This window comes from Solenopsis invicta, chromosome 16, assembly GCF_016802725.1.
Source record: "Solenopsis invicta isolate M01_SB chromosome 16, UNIL_Sinv_3.0, whole genome shotgun sequence".
NCBI classification, from domain to species: Eukaryota; Metazoa; Arthropoda; class Insecta; order Hymenoptera; family Formicidae; genus Solenopsis; species Solenopsis invicta.
The window spans coordinates 18,213,554-18,228,792 of record NC_052679.1 but is presented as its reverse complement, the minus strand read 5'-3'; the positions used below and the strand labels follow the sequence as shown (position 1 = coordinate 18,228,792).

At 36.3% G+C, this 15,239-nt stretch overlaps 1 protein-coding gene across 5 annotated transcripts in view; it reads left to right on the top strand.

Annotated features, from left to right (window-relative positions):
- Positions 1-15,239, top strand: part of LOC105207370 (probable JmjC domain-containing histone demethylation protein 2C) — a 301,096-nt gene that overhangs the window by 26,885 nt on the left and 258,972 nt on the right. Inside the window, exon 1 of one of the 5 annotated variants that reach the window (XM_039459080.1) lies at positions 3,150-3,170. The exons of the other annotated variants lie outside the window; for them this stretch is intronic. Coding sequence (XP_039315014.1) covers positions 3,165-3,170 — 6 coding nt within the window. The 5' untranslated portion in view covers positions 3,150-3,164. Of the gene's footprint in view, positions 1-3,149; positions 3,171-15,239 lie in introns of those variants that run through there. 5 annotated transcript variants of the gene reach the window in all.

Here is a 15,239-nt window from a genome sequence, read left to right as displayed (position 1 = left end):
TCGTTCGTAACGGAAGGTAAGGATCACGTCCGAGTCTTCTTCCGCTTTTTCCGGGTCACTCTTTGAATTCAGTGCGTATAACACAGTGTTATGTACTAGAGAGAAAGGTATCTCAATTTTGCTATATTCTGAAGAGATCATCACGCTGCCTCTTTTCCTTCTACTATTTTGTGTCGCAAGTTCCGCGTTTCAAATTAATATGGAGTTAACTTCCTTTTATTGGAAATTTGATTTAAGCACGCTGTTCTCTTTCATTACTTTTTAATGTACAATGTTATACGGACTTTGTAACTAACTCTTAAATTAAAATTCTCATAAGGTAAAAAAATCCCTTCGAAATTCATAACTATAAATTATATCTATAAATTATCTTGGAACATTTTACATATTATATTTTGCTTTTCGTCCCTTGTTAATAATATTGTAGAAGTCAATAACTTAGAAGTTTGTTTACATTAACTTAAAAAACGTCGTAACTTTTAAATTATTCAAAACAATTATAATGTGGATTATTAAATAAATTTAATATTTTATTTGTATAAATTAAATTTGTGAAATAACAAAGAAATATTTTTTATGGAGATGTATTTTTTTCTTTTTTGGCACACATGATTTTTTTAATTTGGGAAAAAAGTTAATAAATTAAAGTTTATGTATTTTAAAAATAATTAAAGATAAAAATTAATAATTTTTTAACTTTATTATTTAACTTTTTATCTAAGTTAAACCAGTTAAAACTCAGCCCTGATTATTTTGGAATACCTACGTCTATTAAGCTGGCACAGCTATTTTAGTACAATCAAATGCGATTCATACTTGAAATTATTTGCTATTTTTTTTGTATTTAGCATTTTTAGCGACAGCCATTTCGCTAAAAACAATGGCTGTGCTAATATTTTTTAATACATATTTTATGCACGCACTTTGATTTTTGAAATATTTCTTACGCATAAAATTACAAACAAGTCTCTGTTCTAAATTCTGAAATTTTGACTCAAAACTTTACTTTTAGCTTTCGTCTAAAGTAGACTATGCAAACGACTCTAATTTACCAAAAATGAAACATAATTTAAAATGAGAATAAAATGGACTGCGCACGTTTGTTCGTCGCTATTCCATCAACCAGAGAAGATTGGAAAATCTGGTCCACGTGGCGGCTCTTACGTGGACCGGAGATTTATTACGGCTGAATCGCTAGCATCGGATGAAATCGCGATGATTTTTGCCGAGCTACCAACAGTTAACAATGTATAAATAATCACTCACCCACATGGTTGTTCCGCCGTGGCTCCTCCCGAGTCTCGGCCTCCTCTCAGATCCCGTGCACAATAAAACACTCGCGAACGATATCAATTACGGTCGCGCACTAATTACTAAAATAACGCGCGACACTTTGCTGACGACACTGCTCCCGGAACGCGATGATGCGACACCATCAGGTAACGAAAGAGACACACACGACCAAAGTAACTGCGCGCCCACGGCAAACCGTTCGGCATCGACGACAACACGCGATGCATTGACCGGACGAAGATCGCGATGATTCCCGCGGGGTGAATTTACCTTGTTGACTTCCACGCCGTCCAGCAAGAACAACAACACGCGCGTCTCGGAGCGATCTCGCGGTCTCGTCCGAATGTTTTATTTCACTGCGAATTACTCACGAAAACTCGAGCGTGCGTGCGAAGAAAGCTCCGCTCGCCATATTAGTGACGTCATGCGAACGGGTACGCGTACGTACGGCACGAAGCTCGCGGCGAGAAAGGCTCGTTGTCGCTAAGTTCACGCTTTATGACGAGGAGAGCCTGGTCAGAAACGGGCGGGAAACGTTTGTTGCGGTGCGAACACGGCGCGGCGGCGAAGAAGTCGACACGCACGTCTCGAGACGATCGTCACCGTACGCAAAACTCACTTCGCTCCACGTCACTGCACATAACACTCGAATTGGGTACGTACCGGAGATACACGCGGCGATATCGGAGCTCGCCGAAATGCATAGTCGACTAGTCCGTCGAGTGCTGTCCCGTCGGCTACTGGCCCATCGCCCGTCACTCGGCAGCCGTCGGCAGCCGAAACACGCATATCGCGGCGGCTCCTTGTCGCACGATTATTACACGTGTGCCGGCATTGAGCTTTTTGCGGATCTATCGCGACGAAACGCGACACGAAATCGATCCACGATCCACCGTGCGTCCACCCGCCGCCACCCGCCATTACTTCGCTCTAGCGCCGCGCCGCGCCACGGTCTAGTAGCGAAGCATAGCGCGCGGCGAGCGGACGTGCGGTCGATCGCGGATCGATTCCTCGCGGTAGATCCGCGGAAAGATCGATTTTCGACTCCGACAATCGCGTAACGGGAGGAGCTGTCGCGACATGAGTGGACGAACTGCTGCACGGTGAGACAGCGGCTACGCGTTTGTACGATCTCCGTGTATCTCGCCGGGTGTGTTTCACAAACACAATTCGCGAATGTTTCTGTGCGGTGGTATGGAGTGAAGTGAGTCGCGTGTACGGCGACAATCGCGTCCTGAGACGTGTGTGCTGACTCTTCGGCGTCGCGCGGTACGCCGAGCGAGGGACGCGAGTACAAGATGGCCGTCATGTTCGCACAGCAACCAACGTTTTTCGCTCATTTTTCCTCGTCGTAAAGCACGAACTTTAGCGACGACGAGCCTCTTTCGCCGCGAGCTTCGTGCCGTACGTACGCGTACCCGTTCGCACGACGCTATCAATATGACGAGCGGAGCTCTCTTTGCACGTACGCGCGAGTTTTCGCGCGAGTTTACGCGTGAGTAAAAGCTGCAGCGAAATAAACGTTCGGACGAGACCGCGAGATCGCTCCGAGACGCGCGTGTTGTTGTTCTCGCGGGACGGCGTGGAAGTCAACAAGGTAAATTCAGCCCGCGCGAATCATCGCGACCTTCGCCCGGTCAATATACCGCGCGTTATCGTCGATGCCGAACAGTTCGCCGTGAGCGCGCAGTTACTTCGGTCGAGTGTGTGTCTCTTTCGTTACCTGATGGTGTCGCAACGCCGCCAACAACGTGTCGCGCGTTTAGTAATTAGTGCTCGATCGTAATTGAGATCGTTCGCGAGTGTTTTGTGCACGGGACCTGAGAGGAGGCGGAGGCTCGGGAGGAGCATCGAGCAACGGCGGAACAACAATGTGGGTGAGTAATTATTTAGACATTGTTAACTATTGGTAGCGAAAATCATCGCGATTCTGCCGAAATAAATCCCGGTCCACGTAAGAGCCGCCGCGTTTTCCAATCTTCTCTGATTGATGGAATAGCGACAAACAAACGTGCGCGGTCCATTTTATTCTTATTAAATTATATTTCATTTTTGATAAATTAGAGTCGTTTGCACAGTCTAGACTTTAGACGAACGCTAAAAGTAGAAATTTGCGTGAGAATTTCGGAATTTAGAACAGAGTTATGTTTGTAATTTCAAGACATATTTTGAAAAGCAAAATATACAGGCATGTACATAAAATATATATTAAAATATATTAGAATACATATATAAAATTACAAACAAAAATTTTTTATGTTGGTTATAATTTTATAATTATCAGGGATAAACTAATGGCTTATAAAAGAAACTTGCAAATTTAGTTACATTTAAAGTTACATGAACAAAAACTAATTCAATTAAAAGTTACGTTAAGATTAAATTAAAGATTAATTTTGAAAAGCATTATTCATGAGGGGGAATTCACAACCCAAAATTTTGTACACCAATGCCGATTTTTGGCATTGCTGTAAAACACTGCCGACATTTTTGTACACTGCCGACAATGTTAGTCAATGCCTACAATGCCGTCGATCCTATATTAAAATTAAGGCAATGCCATGCAATTATGAACACTACCGCGTGCCCATTATCATACGCCAATGCCTGCACAAGAATTCTAAAGCTTTCCCGAAGTATTCAAAAATTTTTGTGCTCAACCCCATGATCGAAAAACCGACTCTGAAGTGAGCTCACCACTCCCCAACCACTGACGACAATGCCGTCAATATTATAGGTCACTGCTTACTTTTTTCGGCAGTCCACTGCCGAAATTTTGTACACCAATGCCGGCTGTGAATTTCCCCTCGATTATTCATAATAAATTACAAATTTGTAATTTTTTAAAGTCTCAAATTACTTAAAATATTTATAATATGAATCATCACACAGATTTAATATTTTGTTTATAAATTAAGTTTTTATGAAATAACAAAGGAATATTGTTTTTTATATGCGAATGTATTTTTTCTTTTATAATTTTTTTTCTTTTACGCAATCATTTTCTTTTTGTATTTTAACTAGTTCTTTTTAAAACAGATAAACTCTAATTTATTTTTTTTTGTAAGTCAAAAAATCATTTATGCAAAAAAGAAACACTTGAAAGAAAAAATACATTTTCATAAAAAATATTTCTTTGTTATTTCATAAATTTAGTTATTTTATTTTTTTGTAGATTTAATGTATTGAATATTCTTATCCTTTTATTATATTTTTTTCTTTTCCTTTTCCTCTTTCTCTTGTATATATAAATTCTTTTTTTTAATTTTAATATGTTTTATATTCATGTGTGTGACGGTTTTTACCGAAGAAATTGTTAAATCAACCACAAATTGCATTTCAGTACGTCACAAAGTGTATATTTATTATTAATATATATCGCGTCGGCCGTGTATAAACAACCACGACTCTTTAGTTGTCCCGCACGGTGCACTCGCACAAATGGTCAAATTTATCGGTTCGAAGTGTACCTCAATATAATTTACGATGGTAACCTGAGTGATTTATACATCGACTAGCACGATAACTGATCCCGTGAGCATTTGTGTTTCCTCATTGACAATAGTAACTTTGCGAACTCGAGGATATATATCATTCGGACGCGCGACATCGATTGTTTCTGATTTTCGTGAATCGAATTGCGTTTCCACAATAATTAGCTAATTACATCAAAATAATTCATGAATTGATTGTGCGACATAATATCGGTGGGTTTGGTTTTTGATGCTGTTTTATTTCGAAGATAAATACACTGATTGTTGCAAAGAAACGTATTTTGATACGTAGTTCTCTATCACATTTTATTCATATCTCGAAACAATTTTTTTTTATTTGGATATAAGAGTAAATATTTTATCATAAATAAGTTAATAAGAAATTTTTAATTGTCAATGAGAGAAGGAACAAACACTTTTCTGTTTGAAAAATTCAAAATTGAAAATGCCGAATGTTGAAGATTTAATTTTAAAAGTTGAGAAAAATAAATGGAGCGTCTCCTGTGCAGTAGATAAAAATTGTGTGATTCTAAACTTTTTCGTGGGACTAGAAAGACCTTTGGCGATTCCGGAACACTCGGTACAGCGTTATAGGCGCCACGTAAACGTCACGGCGCCGCTCTCTTTTTTCGCGGGGCTCGCTCGTTTCAATCCCGCAAATACTTTCCGCTCCGGTGGAACTCGAAAGGACCGGAGTTAAGGGATGAATGGGCGGCGTGACGCGAAGGGAGCGTATTCTTCGGTTCCGCGGTGGCGGCTTCTGCGTGACAAAGTCGGCGATAAAAGAGGTATTCTCATCCCTTCGTGTCTGATCGGCGCCTTTGATGGTCACCATGGCAACTCTTCGTCTCTCTTGCTCGGCTACTTGCCGTTGTTACTTTCCTCCTTCTCTTTCCGCGAGAGTTCATCCCTTACGAGCCATCCGCTCGCTCGCGTTTCTTCTTTTTCGTTCGTAAACCGCGTCTTACGAATGCACATGCGAGATTAACAAAAAGCGTTCATACGTCCGTGTCTAGACATGCTATAAATATTGAAAATTGCTCTTTGGAAGAATGACGTTTTTCTCAGTTCGCTGAAGACTTTTTCATCGTTGCAATAATTGAGGTGATTTTTTTTTAAAAAAAGCTTGAAAAAAAAACGTATAAATGCTTTTATTTAATTGATTAACATTATCTAATTTTTAAAATTGTTTAATTGACTTTGAAACGTTTTTATTTATTCTTGCTAATAATAATCAAAGAATTTCTTAAATGCATTATATATTTCATGATTTTCGATTTTCTTTCAATTGTTTATTTCTATGTGCTCGAAAGAAAAATAAACGGCAGGTCTGAAGTACCTAAATTACTCTATGAATAGAAAAAGAATTGAGGAAAAAAAGAGATGTGTAAGAGTTAAAAAATAATAATTCATACAAACATAATGGAAGGAATCAATTTTTATGTAAATTTGTTCTAGCACCACGATATTTACTAGTCAATCTCAGGACTCACTTGTCGAGAATAATTTTTAAGAATAATTTTAACGCTTATTGTTATATTCTTAACGCTTCTTTTGAATATAAATTTGCGTATCTTTGGAAGAATACACCTGCTGATACACAAACTAGCGTACATACACGTGTACGGAGGCCATTGACTCTCCGCTGACATGCTTTCGTTGTGAATATCGTATCGAATTTCTTATATGTTCGTGAAATCTGATTACCGCAAATTATGGCTGTTTTGACAATGGTTAATTTTTTCCTGTGAAAATATTTCTTACACGAATATGCTTTTATAATTTATCTTATAGCTTGTGAAGCTTCTCAAGCTGTATAGCTTGAGAAAAAATAGATATAACGCTGTACAATTAATTTTTTTATAGATTTAAAAATTATGTTTAATAACAATGAAATTATTAATTATTAATATTTTGTATTTTTTAATAATTTTATAATGGTTATTGGTATTTCTTTATTATTAAATGTGAATACTGAAGATACCACTACTCATTTCGTGAGACAATAACAATTTCTTGTGCGCCTTTGCATCTTCGCATTAAGAGTTCACCGGAATCGAATCGGATTTATGAAAAGCCAAATTATGAGCTGAGGACCACGACTATCCAATTATCTCCTACTTAACTTTCCTCGAGTGTTTCGATAAGAGCGGAGAAGGGAGAAAAGTGTAGAACTCCCACGTAGTAGCGTGCGCGGAGGACCATTTCAAAAGAGTTACACATAAAAATAGAGAGATAGCTTGCACGTGTGCATCACTCTTTCGCTCCTCTTCCGTCTCTCTCTTTCGACTATTCCTGTCTTGCCGCGCACGGGTCATTCCCATCCGACAATCTTCATCGTAACGCACGCGTGAGAGACGAAAGAGGCACTTCTCGTGTTTTTAAGCCTTTTCATTTTATCAAATTAATTGGCGGGCTGGAATGAAAGGGAGACAAAGGAAGGAGAGAACCGCTGTGAACTGTGACCGTCGAAACATAACAGCACATTAATTAATCTACTATCAGTAATTAATTTCTGTGACTCTACCGGCCTTCACACCGAGTGAGAATCAGAAAAGGCAAAATTAGAAACTATGGCCGGTCGATATTTAAGTACCGTCTCAAGATATCATCAACTAATTATAAGAGATGCATTAGCGTCTTGAGACATTACTTAAAACAGTTTTGAAATGAGAATCGGCTGAGTTATGCCGACCTATGAATTTTATTTATATATATGCTTTATCATTTGGAGAAGAATTTTTTGCGCAATCTTGAAAGCTTAATAATCAAGTCGTAAATTAAAATTCCCTTTAATACATAATTCACACAGTGAATAAAACATAGTGAAGATAACTGAAAGATGCGATTCACGGTATTCGCGTTTCTTGCTCGTGACTGTGAAATTTAATGCGCCGAAATCCTTTAATCTCGATGTTAAACTACTTCGTAATTACGCCTCAATCTGATTTCCATGGAAAAGAATGAAATTGTCTCCAACCTAGTTAAAGAACACACATGCACCTGAGATTGCAGTTAACGAATTAGGAAACATCGTGCTTTTATTTGTTTGAGACAGAGCGTGTCGAATTTTATCCGACAATATGCAGAGCGAATCGCTTCAGAATCTCGAAATAGCAGGACCGTTTCGTTACCCATTTCGCCGAATTCGCGGGATCTTATCTCATTCCACGAAATCTATGTTGAAAGAATCAACCTTGACTTTTAGTTGTGTCCGTTCGTCTGTTGGATGGATCCGCCTGTTGGTATGTCGTGTGAATAGTAAAAGCGGAATGAGTCATGATCTCACGTGTTACGACTACCAACGTGGCGCGAAACGCTTCGTGCCGCTTGTTTGCGAGATGGTCCAGGTGCTGATAACACACCGGCGAGACGCCATTTATTAATTAACCTGCGCTGTGTGCATTTGCGTGCACGATACATACGATTATATCAAGCATTGTACATTTTAGTAATAAATTGAGAGCTTGCAAGAATGATTGTTTTAACATCGTTGAGATAATAGTTTTTTAGCGATTAAAAATTTCAAGCTTAAAGAACATGCACGTTATTAATAGAACTTTATTATTTATATACTTTTATGTAGAGATTTTTTTTTTATATTTACGGAATTTCTATTTGAAGTTTGATCGCTGTTTTTGACACTTAAGATTAAAAAATTATTGGGAAAGATTGGAATCAGAAAATTATTAGAAAAAAATAATCAAAGAACATTGAACTATGACATATAATTTTGCAAAAATCACCTGCAAATTAAAAATATTTGAATTCGTCATTTGTTATAATTGAGCGAAACTAAGAAACACGATAGAATTTTGCGTATACATTTTAACTTGGTTTAAGAATTAATTGTAATGTATAATTGATTTAGTATGGAATGCTCAGCACTCCAATTCACTTGTTCTGGAATTCGAGCTTGGTTTACGGGCGCGACCCTCGCTATGCGCAAGCACGTGCACCACATCCCCACGTGTCGACACACACGCGCACATATCCGGCCGAGACATCCTCCGCTATATGAGTCATTAGTAAGACCTCTGTTCATTGACTAATATGTACATGCCGTCCTTTCCGTGATTCTCGAGGAGATAAATCATCTGTTTTCTAACCGTTCATTCACTCATCCATACTTATTCATAAATTGAGCATATAGATAAATAGCTTCAAAATTTTCTCTCTCTCACTCTCTTTCTCACGCACATACACGTACAAATTAATTCAATTAATTGGCAATGAAACCTTGCTTTTCGATTGCTTTCCAGAAAAGCTTAATCAGATTTTATTTCAAGAAAATATCAATTGATGTGCGGATCACAGCTGAAATTTCAAATAATTAGAGTATAAAATGTTGAAAAATAAAAGCATAAATAAATGATAGAATGATATAGCAGAATCGCCATTCATTAAATATAAATTGATTCTTAATGTTTTAAGATGTATGATGACGTTTGCAAATACTCTGTATGCCGATACAGTACGATGATTACATTAATATATACAGAGCTGACCCTGGAATTTGATTATGCAATTCAGCTTCGATGTGCATTTCTCATACGCCTCTCCGGCTCATGCGCTCAAACGTAACGTAAATGATAATTGACCGTTCGGCCGAAATTGTATCTATTTAAAAACACGGGGGTAATATTGAAATAATGACGGGCTATTGAATAAATTACCCTCTATCGTGCGCCGCGCTTTCAACGCCCATTCTAAATGCAGTAACGTCTCGCCGAATAGTTTAACGGGGGTAATAAAAAATAATTGCTATGTGAGTGGCTCTTTCTGCGATGTGGTTCAAGAGACGTTGATCAACGGGCTACTCTCTCTTTCTTCTAAATTTTATTCCCCTTTATTAAACGTTAAAATATCTTCACCATATTGCTCTATTGACGTGTAATAATAACACTCGTGCAAAATGGTTGAGCTCGTGTTTCTTTTGACGTAATACGTTGATCCTCCTGCGCGTGTGTGCAGCGAATTTAACAACATGATATTGCGATCATGTTATCACTGCAGCTCGAATTATGTTTACGATAAATACTGCATAAATATTAACTGCATATTTTATTAATCATAATTATAACATTACAATAAATTCTAATTAGTATTTTTAGCTCGCGTTAATTTATATCGTAATAAACAACTTTAAGATTACATTAATTATTACAAATTAATATTGATTGCATTATAATATTTGTTTCTTTTTTTACATACTTTTAATACGAACATTTTCTCCATTCTTATTAATTTTCACACTATGACTTTTCGAATATCCCGAGTCGCGTTAAAATCTTACGCTCGTGATTTTTATAATTATTGAATACATATCTATTAACATATTTATCTATGATTTAACCTTTAATCGATTAACATTTATTAAATGACAGTTAAAGACAGCATTGCAGTGAAAGATAATATGAATTCAAAGATCGAGTGTATCACTATTCATTTTTCTGCCTAAAAGCTTATAATATATGGGACTTAAATTCTTAAGAATAAATGGATTACATTTTTCAATGAATTATTAATGTTACTGTTTAACATTTATTAACGTTCAACATTTCTTCGCGGTCTAAAATGTGATTCGCTTCGATTGAATGGGCGATCATGTATTCGTATAGTTAGAGAGTCTACCTTAAAGGGGATGCAACGACGTTACGCGTCTGTCCACGAGAGCACTTCTCTTTCATCTCCGGCGGCATCATTCGCATATTTGCGTGTATCTTTACACTTGCGAGTTATATTTTTAATGGAAAATGTTAATTATCTGTTATTAATTTTATTTATTTATTTAATTACTGATGTTGCTAGTTCTATTGTGTTTTATTTATATGCGTATTGTTAATTATTTATATTTTATTTAATTATTTCTTTCGCATGTTAATACTAATATTATTACGCCATTTTTTAATATATTTGCATGAATTATGTTAAATTTAATCCTTCTTTTGATGAAACGACATCATATTTTTAGGATTCCAATTATCGGAAATGTGTAGCTTAAATATTAAATAATTGAAATGAATATACAAATTATTTAATTCTTATAAAGTTAATTAATTTTTTTTTGTTTAAATTATATAACCAATAAACAAACGTGAACTTTCTAAAGTGAAGATCCTTTTTTTACGAATATACTTTTTCAATACAAAATACGATACAAATGAATGATTTTTATCATTAATAATATTTTGATAAATGTTATAATAATACAAATATTAAAAAAAATTATGGAAAATATATCAGATGGAGATTAAATGTGTACATTATAAGGAAGGAAACGTAGCAACTTTTAAATAGATGATGCATTTTAAGTCATTAGTTTAATTAATTATTTTGCATATTAACCTAATAACAAACTAATTAATTAAAATGCTAAAATTATTACCAAGAATATTTATTAGTAATTTTTTATATTTTGCGCTAAATTATGTACCAAATAGTGATTAAAACATGACTCATCAATTAGTAATAATGTTACATACGTTGTACGATATTTTATTAGAATAAGTAAAATATAGAGTCAGGTAAATTCAATGATAAATTCAATGGTAAATTTAATATATATGTAGATAACGTCATCGTTAAGTCTGAGCCAGATACAATTTGGGAGTATATTTATCGATCTATACAACAGTGTTTTTTTGTACCTTTGGTCAACGCCCTCGTCTCTCACGTTCTGACATAATCCGTCGTGGGGCCGCGTATACTTAGGAGCGCAAAATAGAGGAGTGGCATATGACAAATATAATCGAAGAGAAACTACTATAATGAATAATCCAACAAGATGATAATTATAGTCGATGAGTATCGCAACTAATTGATAGAAAAAGTATCTCAAGCAACGATTTAGCTGGGGTAGTCTTAATTAAGTCGTCCGCGATGATTGCTTACCGTCTAAACGGTGAAAGATAATTTAAGGACATATGGTTGGGAAAGTCGTAACGTATTAAGTTCTTCATCGTGTGTTCTAATTACATAAAGAGAAGACGCTGTCTACCCGATGACCGTAACGAACGACAGGAAAGTAGATGGCAAGAAAAAGCTCGTCGTCGTCAATTGACAGCTCTATTTATCCGCGATGCAATCGACCTGTCAACGAACGTAACTGGCCCGTAATTTTCGCCTCTGAACGCGAACATTCAGTGCCGGCAATTCGGAGCAATAAAATTTCCTTCCTGCTGCTTTAAGACGATGCACGAAGTTATATCTGTGCAAGAATGAAAATTTGCGAACGTAGACCAGTCAATCCTCAATTAATATAGATGTCCAGCAGATACTAATAACAAATGATTTTTAGGTAAAAAAAAATGATTAATTGATTTAACAAGAGAATGATTTATCGTTTGAAAAAAATGCAATCTGTATTCTAATAGAAAAAGTGAAGAATTTATCACGTCCAATATTATTATAATTTTATTGATAGGATGCATGTAAAAATTTGCAATTTTATAAAAAAAATTTGAGACATAAAAACATTTTCGTGAACTAACATTTTCAAACTATAAATAAACAATTTTTCGATTTTTTTTAAATTCGTAAAATGAGAAAAAAAAACGATATTTCTCTCTTTTCTAAAATTTCCAGATATAAATTATTTTTGTTGACAAAAGTTATGTGCCTTACGAATGCTCACTACAGATAATCTCGATCTGAGTTAATTAGAAAAATTAGGAGTCGGGATTATGCCGTTAATAGTTTGAAGAGTTATATCGCTGGGGTTACTGTCCTTTGCTGAATTTACTACCAAGGGTGGTATCTGAATGCAAAAGTGTATCTACTCAGTCGAAGTAATCCCGAAAAGAAGGGGTGGCTTAGTCAGTCGAAACAGTTTAATTAAAACGAATCTCTATGTACTCACATCCCTTTTTGACATAGCATTGAATTAATTAATGAACATTGAATTAATGATAAAATTAATGTTCTGTGCAACTTATAGAATACTGATTAATTACGTCTCGCACAAAATGCACGAAATGAGAAATTAGAAGATATTAATATAGAAATGCCAACTGTACGGAGAACTTTAAGTTTTTACTTTTTTACAAATTATTTCTCGATAACGTTGCTTTATTTAATTTAGTCTAAAAATTTTGTCGAGCGTACATCTTCTTGAGATAAAAATAATAATAGCAATGATAAAATAAATAGAACATAAGTGCTGTTTAGTTGACCAGCTTTAATTTTCCATCGAGAAATTTTGACACTGATATTAAACGCAATTAATTGATATTAAATTAAATTGAATTAAGAGGGGAATGAAATTTTAATTAGGTAATACGATTAATTAAATTTACAATATCAATATTATAAAAAGAATTATTTAAATTGCCGTCGTGTTTATCGCGCAAAATTGACGTTTGCTGTTTTCGGCATTATATCTCTACATATCAATGCGAGAGCTCGCGATTACTTCTCGGCACTCCTCGTCGATTCTCTTCTCTCGTCCATCGTCCGTGGTCACGCGCCCCGCGACAACCCGGTTTATCGGGCAACGCCCAGATACGGGCGTAGGGGCTTGAAATATCGAATCTCCACCCCCGCCCTCGCCGCTTTCCCGCCGGGAATGTCCGCGTCGTCGACGTGCCCGCGGCGCGTTGCTATTTTTGGATTTCCATATTTTCACCTTTCATCATTCGGCTGTCGCAAACATACCCAGAGATCCTCCGGCGATACTGTGTACCGCTCAGGCGGATCTAGGAAATTGTCAAGTAAACGATTGACAAAGCAAAGTGCAAAAAGTTGGATATATACGGAAAGAACGGTTTTATTAAAGTATCTGAAGATTTATTTAAATACAGATCTGTAAAAATAATTTTGTTGAATTATTAAAATAATTATGTAGGATGCTCTAGCTGGTTACTAGAAACTTGTCAAAACTTTTTGCAGCATTGCTCGTTACGCTTAAACGTCCGTCGTAATTATTTTAATCCGACAAAATTATTTTCAGATTTGTATCTAGTTAAATTTTTAAATATTTTAGCAAAATCTCTTGTTCTTTCCTTGTATGATATAATAATTTTTGTAAATTTCAGGATTATAAATATTTCGATCACTTTTATTTTAATTTCTCGAATTTCTCTTAATTTTTTTTCGCAAAATGATAATCTAAATCTTCAAGCAAAAGAGAGAGAGAGAGAGAGAGAGAGAGAGAGAGAGAGAGAGAGAGAGAGAGAGAGAACGATTTGGAAATGGACATTCTATTAATTTTAATGAAGCGCGGGCATCGGTCACAACCGCACTGTGTAGACTCGGTAATGAAAGAGCGCGAATCTCTCGCGGAACGCGAGTAATTTACTCAAACGATTATCGGTGAGAATCGCATTAAATTAATTAACGGCGTCGTTAACGAGATTCCTCGCCTAATCCGTTTCTCGCGTTATCGCGCGCACTTGCTCGCGACGATGCCGTGCGTTTTTGCTTCGTCGTCATCGGGGAAACGGGCTTCCGCTCGAGCTTCATGCGCGTGCATCTACGTCCGCACGCGCGCGTCAAAATGCCCCTTTTTGTGGAGCACGGTAATTAATCGTGTGCGTCACGCCCTGGTGTCCGGAACGAGTCACCACGGATTAATTTCCCCGACGCGAGGCTTTTATGTTTTCGACTGCTGGATTAGTTTTTGTTTATTTGACTATTGTGAGTGTGTGCAGGCACGTAAATATACGCGCGCGAGAAAACCGAGAACGCTCATGTTGGTCTTTGAAAGTTAAGATGATAAACAGTTCTACTCACAATCAGTGATTAACGATAGTTTTGTAATTGAAGAAAAATATATATTTCACTGTTAATGTTGATTAAAATTATTGAACGTATAAAAATATCTAACAATAATTGAGAAATTTTTATATTGATTGAAAGTGTATTGACCATAGATATCTCGTATTCCATTTTTTCATCTATGAAGAGTAGTTCAAAAGACCTCTAAAAATTTGTCAATATATTTTCCAATTTTTAGAATAAATGTCTGTACTCCTTTTTAGAAAAAAAAAAATATAAAATGTATAATTTAATTACCTTTGAAATTTCAAGAAACTTCCGTGGATAGAAATCGGACACGGAATATCCGTAATCGGGCTTTAAGAATTAATATGCTAATATAAAAGTTTTTTTGTGAAATAGATTATAATCTTGGGCCATTAAATTAATTTTAGTGATAGGGGCCAACTTTGCAGGGTATAAAGGAGGCTTTTGCAGTATTACAACGGAAGTCTCGATATAAATCTCTACGGGGTTAAGTTAGTAAGACAGTTGAGACCTCACGCGCCGCCCCTTTGAGCGGTCTGGCAGTTCTAGTCGTTTCATTCCGCCGTTGCGAATTTAATGAAAATGCCTTTAATTATAGCTGACAGGTCGATTGCGCGTACCACCTACATGTTGTTCTAGCCTGCGTGTTTACGTATTTGCTCCCTACGCGTACCGTCACGTTGAAAATAACGGCCATCTCTCCCTTAC